The sequence below is a fragment of the Peromyscus californicus genome, unplaced genomic scaffold, assembly GCF_007827085.1.
Source record: "Peromyscus californicus insignis strain IS unplaced genomic scaffold, ASM782708v3 Scaffold_4__1_contigs__length_199733344, whole genome shotgun sequence".
Taxonomy (NCBI): domain Eukaryota; kingdom Metazoa; phylum Chordata; class Mammalia; order Rodentia; family Cricetidae; genus Peromyscus; species Peromyscus californicus.
In genome coordinates this window covers 185330664-185345245 of record NW_026294562.1, presented here as the reverse complement: position 1 = coordinate 185345245, position 14582 = coordinate 185330664, and the positions used below count along the sequence as shown (strand labels likewise).

Here is a 14582-nt window from a genome sequence, read left to right as displayed (position 1 = left end):
TTCATTATAAAAAAAAAAGATGGGAAGAAACTATCATGCTAACAGTAACAAAATGATACAAAGTTAATCAAGTGTGTAATTACCAAAAGTCGCTAGTACAAAGTGTGACCGGAAGCTAGGCTACAAGGTGCTGTTTCTTTGTTTATTAACAGGGATCCCTAACTGAATGGCACAGTTCACTCTTTCGTGGTGTAAACAATGAGCTTTATGAAAAGCCTATTGTGGCCGGGCGTGACGGCTCACAACTCTAGTCCTATAGGGAGGCGGATCTCTTTCGAGTTCCCCGTCAGCCTCATCTACAGACTCATGCACATACGCACATACTTCTAGCTTCTGCAAGCCTCCTCTCTCTACACATCCCTCTACCCCGGCTACCTTTCCAGCGTCACAGCTCAATGGCTACTCCCATTCCTCAAGCGACGCGTGTTTCCTGCTTCCTTGGGTTCGCACTCACTGTTCCCCAGGCCAGGTGAGCCATTCCAGGTTTATTCACTAGGCAAGCCTACCAAGGGGAGATTCATCCTTATCCCACTCCTTTCTTTTTTCGAGACAGAGTTTCTCTGTGTAGTTTTAGTGCCTGCCCTGGATCTCGCTCTGTAGACCAGGCTGGCCTCAAACTCACAGATATCTGCCTGTTTCTGCCTCCCGAGTGCTGGGGTTAAAGGCGTGCGCCAGGCTGGCCTCGAACTCACAGAGATCCTCCGGGCTCCGCCTCCAGAGTGCTGGGATTAAAGGCGTCCGCCGCCGCCGCCCGGCTTCTTTTGTTGTTGTTGTTTTGGTTTTTGTTCTTTAACGTCACGGCGCTGTGCGCAGCCTCACAACTCCTGTCCCCATACTTTACATTTTAGGGCTAATGACTACTGCAGACTTTGTCAAAAGTAGGCTGTTATATGGGAGAGTTTACGGCGCTTGTCCCCACGGGGCCACCGTCCACGCCCTGCTTCCGGCTTGCTGACAACGCCCACGCGCAATTGCGTAGGCGGGAGGGGTGGAGGGTGGCGCAAACCCAGCGGTGACAGCCATTGGCTGGGCGCGACACGGGGCGGGTACAGACGTCCGGGCGACGTCATCACGCCGCGGCCAGGACGTTCCAGCCCCAGAGGAGCCCGCCGGTGACCGGGCGCTATCGCGGTTGTCTTGTAGCCGCCTTGGGCCGCCCGTAACGCATCCCGGGAGTAAGCGGTCCTGGTGAGTGTGAGGAATGGTGGGGCGGACTGGCAGTCGAGCACCGGGACTCCTTCGGGCCCCGCGCTCTGCGAGCCCGGGCCTGCTTGGGGAGGCTAACCGACGCCGCACCCAGCGTCTGCAAAGGGTGTGGCCGCCCGGGCGTCTTCGCGCATGCCCCGTGTCTGGTGCGCGCGGGCGCGCGCGACCTGCGCCACTGCGCGTGCGCACGCGCTTCCGCTTTGCCGTGGGGGGGCCCCGGGAACGCCGCGGTCCCCAGAGCCCCAGACGCTCCCCTGGCGGCCCCATTGACCTGCTGTTACGCCGGCCGCCGTGTTGCCCGGGGCAACCCAGAGAGAGGCCACCCTCGCGGCGTGGTGCGCAGGCGCGGCTGAGCTGGTGGCTGGCCGCCGGAGGCGGGGAAAGGAAGGTCGCTTGGGTTCAGGGCGACCACTATTTCCACCTGGTGTCGTGGACCCCATGCCTGCGGGACAGCCAGGTGCTTCTGAGCTTAAGAGTCCGTGTTGCCCTCGTCCATCAGACCCCTGCTCCCTAGGCCAAACTCCTAATACCAGTTAGTACCCTCAGGCTCTCCCACTTGCTTCCCTAATGTCGACCCTTTGACTCCACCCAGCGGCGGTCTGTCTGGTGTTTTTTGTTTTTTGTTTTTTTTTTTCTTTTTAAAGGTCTTTGAGGCCTGTCAGTGCCCCTAAAGCTTCCTGTAAGATTTCGGGTTCTTCATTGGGCTTCTTTGCTGTAAACCCTGTTGTTTGGGCCCCTGGGGCCCTGTCCCCAAGGCTGTCATGTTTCTTCCACCCCACCCTTCACCCTTAATGGTTTCTTAAGAGTGTTGTGGGTCTCCCAGGGCATTCTGAAGCTTTATCTGCAGACACCCTACCCAAGGGAGTGTCTGTTATTTCTCCCAGACCAGCTCCTGCTCCTAGGAACGTCCTATATAAGTCTCTTCTCTGTCCTCTGAGGACCCTGATGATTCAGGTTCTGACATCGAGTGACTTCACATGGAGAGAGCCTCCCCTACCTCCCACTCTCTGATGCTCCTCAGTGGGACACCCAGAGATGCCCTTTTTCTTTGGAAACTTTGCTCTGTTCGCTGATGTTCTCCAATCTCAGCTCTGTGCTCCTCAGTGTGTCCCCAGAAACTTCCCTCTTGCCAAACTTGTTGTTAGCTGATACTTTATTCACTGATAGTTAGGACTTTACTCACTGGAGTGCCTTCCTCCTGCTTTTTTCAGAACCTGTATCAATACTCTAGGAATTCTCTTTAGAGCCTCTGCCCAGGACTGAGGTCTCCCCATCCACCACCTCAGCCTGGTTTCCTCTCACATCCACTCTGCTAATGATAATTTCATCATCTTGTCTGTCTTTCATTTTCACATCCTGCATTTTAGGGAGTCCAGTGTCTTCATTTCATGCTTAAGGGTCTTCATTTCACATTAGGGATTCCCTCTGATTCTTTTGGCTGTTTGTTTTAGAGACAGGATTTCAACATGCAGTGTAGGCAGGCCTTGAACTCCCAAAAGAGTGCTGGGATTGCAGTCATGAACCACTGTGCCTGGTTTCTTTTCCATTCTTTACTAATGCTTCTATGAGATGCTCTCTTTCCTGCCTATCCTTTTATGGGTCTGATCTACTTTCTTCTTCCTCCTTGGGTCTAACTCATCTTTTTTCTTATAGACAGTGAAAAAGCAGTCTGGCTCCCGAGGTCCACTCCCTACACCCCAAGGTCCAGATGGCGGCCAACGTGGGTGATCAGCGCAGCGCAGATTGGTTAGTAGGGCTAGGGGAACATAGCCGTTGTGACGGGAAATAGGAACAAGACATAATGGGACCTCACATGGCTTAGAAGAAGAAATCCAAATTCCGGGGGCTAGGGTAGAGGGGCAAGCTTCCCCTCTGAGTTTTCTGTGTGTGTGTGTGTGTGTGTGTGTGTGTGTGTGTGTGTGTGTGTGTATGTATGTATGTGTTGTTCACACTCATGGAGGCCAGAAGAGGCATGACATTCCTTGGAGCTGGAGTTATAGGTGTCTTGAGCCACCTCACATAGGTGCTGGGAACTGAACTTGCAAAATCTGCAGGACCAGACATGCTCTTAAACACTGACCCATCTCTCAGCCCCCTCTTACTGTCTTTTTAATAATTCCTTTCTTTTTTTCCATAGTTGGCCATATCAGAATTCATTTACTTGTGAAAAATGAGTCCTCCTAAGGCCATAGGTCATGTAAAGTTTTGTACACACTGGTCAGCCTTCCATTTGCTTGGCACTTGCTGTGTGCCAGCTTCAGCTAGGGCTCTGGTAGGTAGAGAGCTTAGCTGTGGAACTTGGGCCTTGTCTACCTGTGTGCAGTAGGAGAACTCTGTCTCACCTTTGCAGGTCTTCTCAGTATGGCATGGTGGCTGGGGCCAGCAGAGAGAATGGCATGGAGACTCCCATGCACGAGAACCCAGAGTGGGAGAAGGCCCGCCAGGCCCTGGCCAGCATCAGCAAAGCAGGGGCTGCCAGCAGCTCCAAAGCCAGCAGCAGTGGGCCTGTGGCCAGTGCGCAGGTGAGAAGGACTTGGGAATCACTGTGCTAGGGCGGGGCTGTTACTCAGGATGGAAAGGATGCTGGCTTCTAGAGGATGGCATGCCTTAGGGGACTGTAAATGTGTTTTCCTGTTAACTAAATCTGGTGGAGGGAAAGGTCAACAACTTGGAGTCAGCCAGGGCCTGAGTGATCTTAAGGAGGGAGGCCTGCCCCATCTTCCATAAGCCTACACTTACTGTCAGGCATGGACTCTCTTTCTTTTCTGCAGTAGAGACCTTCCCTCTTGGGACTGTAGTTCCCATAGGCTCCTGTGGCTGGTACTCACTGCCACATACATGCCTCTGTCTCCACAGTATGTCTCTCAGGCAGAAGCCTCAGCTTTACAGCAGCAGCAGCAACAATACTACCAGTGGTACCAGCAGTACAACTACGCCTATCCTTACAGCTACTACTACCCCATGGTGAGTACCTGGCTGCTGGGCGAGAGAGTCTTCTGTCGATGTTGGGGAATGGTTAGTGGGAGTGAAGACAGACAGAGCGATGTTCAGAAACCTGTCAGTAGCCTCCAATGTGAACCGGCTTCCTGCTCAGGTCTCAGGATCTGACCTGGCCATGGTCCATCCCAGCTGCTGATGCTGACATCCTCACTGCCTCCCTGCAGACCCCAGGACATTAGCATATCCCAGTCACCTGTGCTTTGCCCTGCTGCAGCTCTCCATTTGACTGTGCTCATTGAGCGTTCCTGGCTGCCCAGAGAGCATCTTCAGAGCCTCCCATTGCCAAACCCTTCAAGTCATACTCCTGCTTCTCTTCTCTGCCTTGCTTCTTTCATGCTACTTACTGTGGGATGTTACCCACTTACACTGATAGCTGTGTAGCGGAAGCCTGGGATTTGTTTTACTTTTTGGGTCAGAGTTCTCTATTTAGCTTAGGTTGCCTTCAAACTCCCCTCCTGCCTCAGCCTCCTAAATGCACACCACCACCACAAGCTTGCCTTTTTATTTTTTATTTTTAAAGATCAGTCTAAATGTGTCACCCTGGTTGGCCTGGAACAAGCTATGTAGATCAGGCTTGCCTCAAACTGCACAGAAACCCCACCTGTCTCCACCCTCCTCCCGAGTCATGTGATGGAAGGGGTGAGCCACTGTCCCTGCCCGCTGCCTGCCTCTTGATCATAGCGTTAGAAATGTTGGCACTCACGACGTCTCACCACTTGTTAACAGGAGCTCTGGGTGCTGGCATGAGTGGAATGAAGAGGGTTTTTTTGTTGTTTGGATTTTTTTGAAAATACATGATTTGGTAGATTTGTGTGGTGGAAAGAACATGGGCCTGGCGTCTATAGCCTCTTGAATTGAGCACAGTTCCAAGGGAGGCCGAAGGCATGAGCAGCCTTCACTAACTCCGGCTCTCCCTGTGCCTTGGCAGAGCATGTACCAGAGCTACAGCTCCCCCTCCCAGTATGGGATGGCCAGCTCCTACGGCTCAGCTACAGCCCAGCAGCCATCGGCTCCCCAGCACCAAGGGACTCTGAACCAGGTAATGCTGTGCCTAGCTGCTCCTGGTCAGCTGGGAGCAGGAGCCTGGGTTTTGAGAGGACTTGTAGTCAGGAATGGGCTGCACTGTTTCAGAGCTGCTACCTCCCTGTTCTTTCTTGTTGAGCAGCTCCTGATCTAAAAGCTTAGCTTTTAAAACAAGAATGGGCTTGAGACTGGGCAAGGCCAAGGGGCTGTAGTGTTGGGGAGATAGCAGGAGTAGTTTGTAGCTTTGTGGTCTGTCTTCTCTTTTCCTCCAGCATGTGCACTCATAACTGCATTCAGGAGCAAGTGTGCCCCCTACACACACAGCAAGTGGTGTACACACACTCACACCTACCCTCCATGCCGCCTTTGCATCTGGTGCAGCCTAGAGGAGTGGGGGTCCCTGGCGCATGGGAAGTACATTGACCTGGGTTTGAGTGCTTGCTTCGCTTCCCTGACCTCTGCACCTTAGTGGCTCTTCAGAGTTGAGAGGGTGCAGCCTCATCAGAGGGTTCGGGCAGGTGTGCTGTCGTGAGTGTTGATGTGCTCGAGAGAACCCTAGTGACTGTGTCCTCAGTAGAGTCAGGCCCCAGGGTTGGCAGTAATGGTGGCTGCTGCTCGAGGTAGCTGTGGACAGTTGTAACCCACAGAAGGTTGTAGCATTTAGTGCTGAAGAGGGTGGCTGTAAGAACTGAGTACCACGTGATCCAGCCTCCGAATACTGCCTGCTGCCCTCAGCCTCTGCTTCTTCCCACAGCCTCCAGTCCCTGGCATGGATGAGAGTATGGCCTACCAGGCTTCCCCTCAGCAGCTACCTGCAGCCCAGCCCACTCAGCCCTCAAACCCTCAGCATGGAACACATGGTCTAAGCAACGGCCCTCAGTCTGGAACAGCCCCAGCCACTCAGCACAGTCAGGCAGGGGCACCTACCGGGCAGACCTATGGGCCGCACAACTACAGCGAGCCTGCCAAGCCCAAGAAGGGTCAGCAGCTGTGGACTCGCATGAAACGTGAGTTAACAGACCTTTGATGGTCAGAAAGTTGGGGCTTGGCTATGAGCCACAGAGTGGCTGGTCCTCTGTCAGGGTGTTGTGGTAAGCCCTAGTCTAGGGGAAGGCTGTTCTGGAACTCATATGGTCATGCTAGGGACCTGGTCCAGAGCTTGGCCAGTTTGAATGTCTGGGGAAGGCCTAACTCCAGTCTCTGCTGTCCTCCCACAGCAGCCCCTGGGACTGGAGGTCTCAAGTTCAACATCCAGAAGCGGCCCTTTGCTGTCACCAACCAGAACTTCAGCTCCAGTGCAGAGGGTCAACACAGCAGCTTTGGCCCCCAGCCCAACTCTGAGAAAGCTCAGAACCACAGGTGATTCTCATCCCCACCCCTGCCTACACGTGCTCTGTGTTCAGCAATGTCTGTACTCCAGGATCCCTCTCTAGGGGCCACTCTGAGTGCCTCATGAGGCGAAGGGAACACTGGAAATGTACAGTGTAGGACTGCCATCTCAGATCACAGGAAAGGGTCTGCTGTGACGCGGGTCCTCCCACCTGAGTGCCCTCATCTGTCTTCCCGTTCCCACAGTGGGCCTTCTGGCCGAGGAAACCTGTCTGGGAAGCCGGATGATTGGCCGCAGGATATGAAGGAATATGTGGAGCGGTGCTTCACCGCCTGCGAGTCGGAAGAGGACAAGGACCGGACAGAGAAGCTGCTCAAGGAGGTGCTGCAGGCCCGGCTCCAGGACGGTTCTGCCTACACCATCGACTGGAGCCGAGAGCCTCTGCCTGGGTCAGTCTGGGGGACGCAGTGGGGCTGCTGGGTGTGGGCTGGGGGCTGGGGCCTCAAAACCCAGCAGCTTCAGAGGAAATGAGCCAGAACACTGACAGCTCTATCTCAGGACCCTGTGGGGTGGGTGGATGGCCCAGGAGTGATCAGGGATGGGGTTTGGGGGAGCAGGCAGGGCCTGCTGGGGAGGTATGGGTGGCTTGATGGCTAAGAGCATCCCCTGGACACAGACAATCTTGGGCTTGGTCCCTTTCCTGCACCACAGTGGCTGAGTTGCCGGGGTAAGTGCCTCTCCTTTCTGAGGTTTTGTGGCCCTGGGCCATAGGGTGGGGTCTGCAGTCCTGCAGGTTGGTGGCTGGTTGGTAATGCCCTGCCCTGCTATATCCTCAGGCTGACCAGGGAGCCTGTGGCTGAGAGCCCCAAGAAGAAGCGGTGGGAGGCCCCTAGCAGCCTTCACCCTCCCAGGGGGGCAGGCTCGGTGACCAGGGGCGGGGGTGCCCAATCCCAGCGAGGGACACCTGGGGCTGGGGGTGCTGGCCGAGCCCGGGGTAGCAGCTTCGCCAAGTTCGGCAACCGCAACGTCTTCATGAAGGACAACAGCTCTTCCTCCAGCACAGATTCGCGCTCCCGCTCTTCATCCAGGTCCCCCACCCGCCACTTCCGGAGAAGGTGTGCAGGCTTGTGGCTGGAGGGCAACTGGGAGGGGGCTGCTGCCTTACCCTGTGTTCCAGGCCTGACTTTAATGTTTTCTTACTCAGTGACTCCCACTCAGACTCTGACAGCTCCTACTCGGGGAATGAGTGTCACCCTGTAGGCCGCAGGAACCCACCCCCCAAGGGTCGGGGTGGTCGTGGGGCCCACATGGATCGGGGCCGAGGCAGGGCGCAGCGTGGAAAGAGGTGAGGCTTTGAGTGGCATTTCTTCCTGGGCCTAGGTGGAGTTTATTGGGTCTCGCAGGTGGGTCGATGGCCTTCTCAGTGGCTAAAGACATTGACCTTCTTTACACGTTCTCCCCAGACACGACCTAGCTCCCACCAAACGCAGCCGCAAGAAGATGGCAGCACTGGAGTGTGAGGACCCAGAGCGTGAGCTTAAGAAGCAAAAGAGGGCAGCCCGCTTCCAGCACGGGCACTCACGCCGCCTGCGCCTTGAACCTTTGGTGCTGCAGATGAGTAACCTGGAAAGCAGTGGAGCTGACCCTGACTGGCAGGAGCTGCAGATTGTGGGCACCTGTCCTGACATCACAAAGCACTATCTACGACTGACCTGCGCCCCTGACCCATCCACTGTGCGACCTGTTTCTGTAAGTTCAGGCAGTGTTAGCATTAGGCCAGGGAGCTAACATAGTGGGGGAGCAGGGGACATGTGGGGTGTCTGAGGTGGCAGCTCTGGCTATGAGAAGACCTTAGCATGCAGGCTCTTCACACTTGGGGCATAGCAGGACCACCATCAGCCTTACTACAAGCAAAGTTGAGGCAGACTTTGATGTGGGACCCTGGAGCCAGTGGCCTTATGAAAGGTAGCTATTGTGCTTGAGGATGGCACAGCACCGTGTGTCAACGGGAAGTCGTGGGGCACTCAGTCCTGCTGTGTTGGCTTGATCTTGTTTGTTCATAGTGGTGAGTCACTGTGCAGGCTGTACGCAGCTCTCCTTGAGCAGCCACCCAGTGGCTTTGGCCTGTCGGCTGTCTCTGCACTCAGCCTGGATTCCATTCCCTGCAGGTTTTGAAGAAGTCTCTGTGCATGGTCAAGTCCCACTGGAAGGAGAAGCAGGACTACGCTTTCGCCTGTGAGCAGATGAAGTCTATTCGGCAGGACCTGACGGTAAGGCAGATGCCGAGAAGGCTTTGGAGTCAGGGCCATCTTGCCCTTCTCTGCTCAGCCTGACTGCTCTTTCCCACTGCCCAGGTGCAAGGCATCCGCACCGAGTTCACCGTGGAGGTGTATGAGACACACGCCCGCATTGCCTTGGAGAAGGTAGGGAGCTAGGCAGCTGCCGTGGGGCTCCCACCCCTCTCTCAAAACCACCTGTACTTGTCTGTTCCTCACACCCTTCCTCCATGCCCTACTCTCAGGGTGACCATGAAGAATTCAACCAGTGCCAGACACAACTCAAGTCGCTGTACGCAGAAAACCTGGCAGGCAATGTAGGTGAATTTACTGCATACAGAATCCTCTACTACATCTTCACCAAGAACTCTGGAGGTGAGAGGCCCGTCCCAAGATGGAGGGTACCGTGCCCAAGGTGGTGCCCTGCTGCCTGACCTCCTCTTCTCTCCTGTGCAGACATCACTACGGAGCTGGCATACCTCACGAGGGAGCTGAAGGCGGACCCCTGTGTGTCCCATGCATTAGCACTGCGGGCAGCCTGGGCCCTAGGCAACTACCACCGTTTCTTCCGGCTCTATTGCCATGCGCCTTGTATGTCAGGCTACCTTGTGGACAAGTTTGCAGACCGGGAGCGCAAGGCCGCCCTCAAGGCCATGATCAAAACGTATGTGGCACTGCACTCTGCTGCATTCTGTGCTGTGGCTCTGCCACGCCCCCTCCACATCCTGGTCGTCCTTCAGCTGCTCTGCTGGAGTCCCTCCCTTGGCCTTCATTGCTTTCCTCCTCAGCCACCCTCAGTTCGGGGTTTTCTCCCACTCTTCTTACCTCACTGCTCCTGGTATCGTGCCCTCTCCTTCCCTGCACTCCTCTTCTGTCCATGTCAGCTTGGAAGCTGGCTTATCTGCCTCCTCCTTTCCCGGCCTTTACCTGCAGCTACTTGCTGCTCTTCTTCCTGACATCAGAAAGAGTAGCCTGGCTCATTTTGCAGCAGTCTCTTGAGATGAGGCCTTGTGCCCATTCCACTCTTGAGTACCAGAAGTCTTTTGGGACAGTGTGATTGGGGACCTGTGGCACGGAGGGTGGTGGTATTGCAAGGCCCTCTGGTCATCAGACATGAGGCTTGTCCATGTGGGGAAGAGATGTGCCGCCTATTGTCCCCTGATATTTTTGCTTGTCACATGGGTGTGGATGATGCTGCCACCTAGTGGGTAAAGACCAGGGATGCTGTGCAACAGAAGGCCCACAGTAGTGTGTGCCAGTGTTGCCAAGGTTGAGAAACCCTGGTCAAGAGGTCTGTGAACAATCTCGAGGGGCCTTGAATGCTGAGCTAAACAGCAGCATTTTCTCATTAAGGTAGTAGTCCTGTTATGGTGGTACCTGCAACCTGTGCATTAGGAAACGTGTAGGATTTTGTTGTAGTCAGTTCAACCCAAGGGAGGGGCTATGGGGATATGGTTCCAGATTTGACTGAGATGAGTGGGCATCGGGCTGTCAGTCTTTTGTGGTCCAGTGGGCCCCTCAATGAGCAGATCTCAAGCCTCAGTGGTGCAAGTGATTCTTAATCTGTTCATAGTCAGCCTTGGCTGCACAGCGCAAATGGTCCTTGTGAGTGCTCAGGGTGCTGGCCTGTGTTGATCTCCCTGTAAACTTGGCACAGCCATTCTTGGTACACAAGTCCCTGCCGTGGCCTGGAAGGCCACTTGAGAGAGAGGGAGGTTGCCCTGTCCCAGGGCCATAGGATGACTGGTTCCAGATACTTGGTGAGACTTCCCAAGTGGCTAAAGGGCTGTGGTGGCCTGTAGTAGAATGTCCCCAGAACTAGTAGGACACATACACTATTAGGACATCTTAGTACCAACCAGAAGGCACTGCTGAGTATGATACTCTGTGCAAGTATCCTGGAGTGTGGGGCGCCACTGTCCCTACCCTCTGAGCCCTGTACCACTTACTCTGTCTGGCTCCAGCCCCTCAGCCAGCAGAGGAGTCAGCTGGGCCCTTTCCCTCCTGCCCCCTCCTTCCTGGACAGGTAAGTGTGGGCAAGGGGGGGGCAGCTGGGCACTGGGGCTACCAACCCCATCCCTGCCCCCCCCCCAAGCCCCTGCTGTGGGGAGGTTGGGAGGGGCTGCAGAAGCCAGCAGGTTCCTTGCTGAGGAAAACTGTGGGAGCCCGGATGGGGAGCGTTGCTCCTGCTCCTGGGCCCTCCCTGGTCCGCTTGCCTCATCATTTTCTCCTCTTGTCTCCATAGCTTCCGCCCTGCGCTGCCTGTCTCCTACCTGCAGGCCGAGCTGGCCTTCGAGGGCGAGGCCGCCTGCCGGGCCTTCCTAGAGCCCTTGGGCCTGTCCTACACGGGCCCGGACAACTCCAGCGTGGACTGCCGCCTCAGCCTGGCGCAGCTGCCAGCCTTCTGAGCACCCATCGAGCACGGGCGGGGTTAGGGCTGTGGCCCAGCGCCGCCTTTGCTGATTTTGTTTTTGAGCCATGGACATGGGTTGTAAATTAATTTGTGGGGAGTGGGCTCCAGGAAGAGCCAGCGTCCCTACCCCCGTTTCCCACCGGGGATCTGTACAGAGATTTTTCTACGTTTTTATTTTTTGTCTCAGAGGGGATAATTGGGAGTATAGTGGAGGAGGGTGGGGTGGGGGCTACAGGTTCTGTGTCCACCTCTCACCTCCACTAATGCTGTCTCAGTGTTTTTTCTCTCTCTCTTTCGAGCTCGTACTCCAGCACCTGACCCTGCGTGCTGGCCCATCCCATGCTGGGGGGCCAGCAGAAGACAGGCCGTCCAGCCCGCACCGGCCTGCAGCGGGGCACCAGCCAGCCACATCTATTGCCTCGTCTGCCTCTTCATAGACTCTTGTTGCCCAGCCATTGGGGCCTCAGTGTTTGGGGTGAGGGGAGCTGCTTAAAGACTATGCCCCACCTTCAACCCCTCACCCCAGAAACGCCAGCCAGCACCACCAACACAGCCAGACCAGCAGCACAGCGCACTGAGGACTCCAAGGCCTTCGCGGGACCATGCCGGCAGGGCTGCCTCGCCTTACTCAAGTTGTATTAAGTTGTCTCCGTGTCCCTTCCTCCCTCGGCCCCAATGTTTCTTCTGATTTTTTCCCCTCCCTCCCTCCTCTTCCTTTTCCCTCCCTGCTCCCTGGTTCAATACAGGTAAAATGGTTACCCTCCTTTCCTTCCTCCCCTCTGCCTTCATGGATCACCAGCTCACGTCATGTTTCCTTCTCTTTTCTCTGTGTGTGTGTTTAAGTTATTTTTCTTCTTTCTCCCCCTTTTCTTTTCACCCCTCCCCCCTCTTCTGCCATGTAACTGGAGGATGTGCTGTGAGGTTGCAAACAGCTGGACTGTCAGGCTGCTTTTTTTCCAGATGCCTCCCTGCTTCCCCTCCCCACCTCTCCCCTCCCCTCCCTTCATTCTCCTTGAGCATTGAGTACAGTACATTTTGGAAGCTTGAAACCAAAATTAAAGAGAGAGAGAGAGAGAGAGAGAGAACTTGTTTCTATTTGGCTTGTTTCTTCAAAGTTTGGAACCTTGGTCACTTTAGGGGAATCTCAGCCACGGGCAGGTAGCTATGCCCTGCTCTGCCCATACGGCACAGCCAGAGTTTCCCTAGGGGCTGCCTCCCCAGCTCCTGGTTCAGGATTGACCCAGGCTCAGGGATGCAAACCTGGGATCCGTGTGGCACCTTGGCCAGGGTGAGGTGTGGCTGTAGTCCCCCTGGGGGCTGCACGACTCTCAGCCCTTCAGCCTCTAGCCTCTGATTCAGAGTTTGGGCCATGCCTGCCAGCGTGGGGGAGGGTGTGGCACAGAGCACATGGTGGCCCAGAAGAACCAAGTCCTTGAACTGCAGCTCAGAGGGTGCCTGAAGCCCTGGTTTCAAGAGGGCCCTCCGCAGAGCCCCAGCTGCTGCGGCCTCCTCCCCAGGGCCTGTCAGCCTCAGCAAGGCCATTGTCAGGTGCAGGGCCTGCGCAGGTACAAGAAAAGCCGCACAAGAAGGGGCAATCCGGACCAGATGCTCTTGGGCCTTGACCACTTCCGCCCTCAGCCCAGGCTCTGTTACCATCATTGCCACAAAGTGTGTGGGCCGGGGCTGGCGAGGGGTGTTCCTTTCATCAGGCCAAGCCCCTTGATCCCACTCACTTTCCATCTGTTCAGCAGAAAGCCCTGGAGCTTCCATGGCCTGTGCCTGCCACCGTGGAAGCAGTGTGGCTCCAGGTGCCTCTAGTGAGTCCAAGATCTCCTTTACTCCTGTGAAGCACTCCCTTGGGTCTGGTGTTCCTGACTCTGCCGTCCTATTCAGGACGGTCTCTCTGGTTGCCCCACCCTCTTTGGGTGTCTCCAGGCCCGAATCAAGCCCAGTTCTGCTCTCTTTGGTTGCCCCACCCTCTTTGGGTGTCTCCAAGCCCGAACCAAGCCCAGTTCTTGCCGCGTTTCCATCCTCTTCCCTAGAAGCATCCTGGGTGTCTTGAACCTCGGAAGCTGCCTCTGTCTTCTCGGTGTCAGGGATTTCTAGTGCAACCTCTGGCCAGTACTCGTCCCCGCCGTCCAGCGCGTCCAGGATGGTGGGTCCACGTCCAGTCACAGAACCCGAGCCAAAAATGAGGTCAGTACGAGAGGCACGGTCCCACACTAGGCGGCCTCGGAAGCGGAAGTAGCGGATGCGGTGCTGCGGGACGGCCAACACGCCGGGCCCGAGCGCTGCCAGCGGTTCGTCCCAGCAGAAGGCGCAGAAGGGCTCTTCCTGCACGCCCAGGAAGCGGTCGGTGTAGCCCACCGAAAAGTCGGCGGGGTCCAGGCGCGGGTCCCAGCGGATGCGCTGGATGACGTCAGCGGCAGTACGCAGCGCCGGCTTCTTGGACCCAGCCTCGGGCCGCGCGACCTCGGGGCTTGGCGCTGGGGCCCCGGGGTGTGGCTGGCGGCAACGCGCGCCGAAGCGACAGCGGCCCTCTAGGAAGAAGCGGCAGGCCGGGGGGCCCTCGGAGGAATCGGCCGCGGCCTCCATGGTACCGCGGCACCCTGGGCAGCCTCGGTCCACCGCGCTGAGCCCCAACTGTGACGCCCGGAGCCCCGCCTGCCGCACCTAGAGGGAGGCCGATAGCCTAGGCCCGACCTCGGAGTGTCCCACTGGCTCCGGCGCTCCCGGCCCTGCCCAGCTTATTTACATGTAGCCGGCCTCTGATTTTCCCTAGGAACCTGGTCTTGCCCCGCCCCAGATGTGTCCCACCCCTCGGGGGCCTTGGCGAGCTTAGCTAGCCCTGCCCAACCAGCCCATTAACTAGTGTGCAGATCCTCCCAGGCACTAAGGGGAGGCAGGTTCCATCCCGTCCAACCATTTTATATGTGCTCCTCCCTTTCTGGGCTTTGGCGAGACAGTTTCCACCCCTTGCGAGTACTTGTGCATGTACTCCGCCGCTTTCAGAGCATCCAGGGAGCCTTGGAGCAAGGCCTCCTCCCCAGCCAGCTGATTCACATATATTTTACCCATGACGTTGGGGGTGGGGCTACGAGATCGCGGCCCTCGGCAACCAAACGCTTTGCTTGTACCCAGTCCCTCTCTCAGGACCTCTAGGGAGCCTGCCCTTCCTCCTCCCCCTACCACCCTGCAGCACAAGATTTACACGTACACCGCCCTTTGTGTGTGTTGCGGCGGGGGTGGGGGGTGGAGGTGGGGGCGGTGTTTCAGGTATCCTGGCCCCGCCCTCGACCGTCCTTAAAGTGTGTAGTCCCCATACCATTAATTG

General features: G+C 56.4%; 2 protein-coding genes across 8 annotated transcripts; one reads left to right on the top strand and one right to left on the bottom strand.

The window, feature by feature from the left end:
• Positions 1-202: 202 nt before the first annotated feature.
• Leng8 (leukocyte receptor cluster member 8) lies at positions 203-12326 on the top strand. Of its 7 annotated transcripts, XM_052714389.1 has the most exons (17): positions 1056-1188; positions 2860-2952; positions 3557-3728; positions 4063-4170; positions 5135-5245; positions 5984-6236; positions 6447-6588; positions 6805-7008; positions 7236-7286; positions 7396-7674; positions 7764-7904; positions 8023-8308; positions 8728-8829; positions 8914-8982; positions 9081-9210; positions 9292-9499; positions 11081-12326. In XM_052714389.1, the coding sequence occupies exons 2-17, from the start codon at positions 2915-2917 to the stop codon at positions 11241-11243; spliced, it is 2457 nt and encodes an 818-aa protein (XP_052570349.1). In that variant the 5' UTR covers positions 1056-1188; positions 2860-2914; the 3' UTR covers positions 11244-12326. The 7 variants fall into 7 exon arrangements, with proteins under 7 accessions (XP_052570346.1, XP_052570349.1, XP_052570351.1 ...); XM_052714386.1 differs by lacking the exon at positions 1056-1188 and adding an exon at positions 203-469 and having other exon boundaries at positions 9292-11199; XM_052714391.1 differs by lacking the exon at positions 7236-7286.
• Leng9 (leukocyte receptor cluster member 9) lies at positions 12325-14444 on the bottom strand. Its single transcript, XM_052714398.1, has one exon. It carries the CDS (start codon positions 13841-13843, stop codon positions 12377-12379), a length of 1467 nt encoding a protein of 488 aa, XP_052570358.1. The 5' UTR covers positions 13844-14444; the 3' UTR covers positions 12325-12376.
• Positions 14445-14582: the final 138 nt, after the last annotated feature.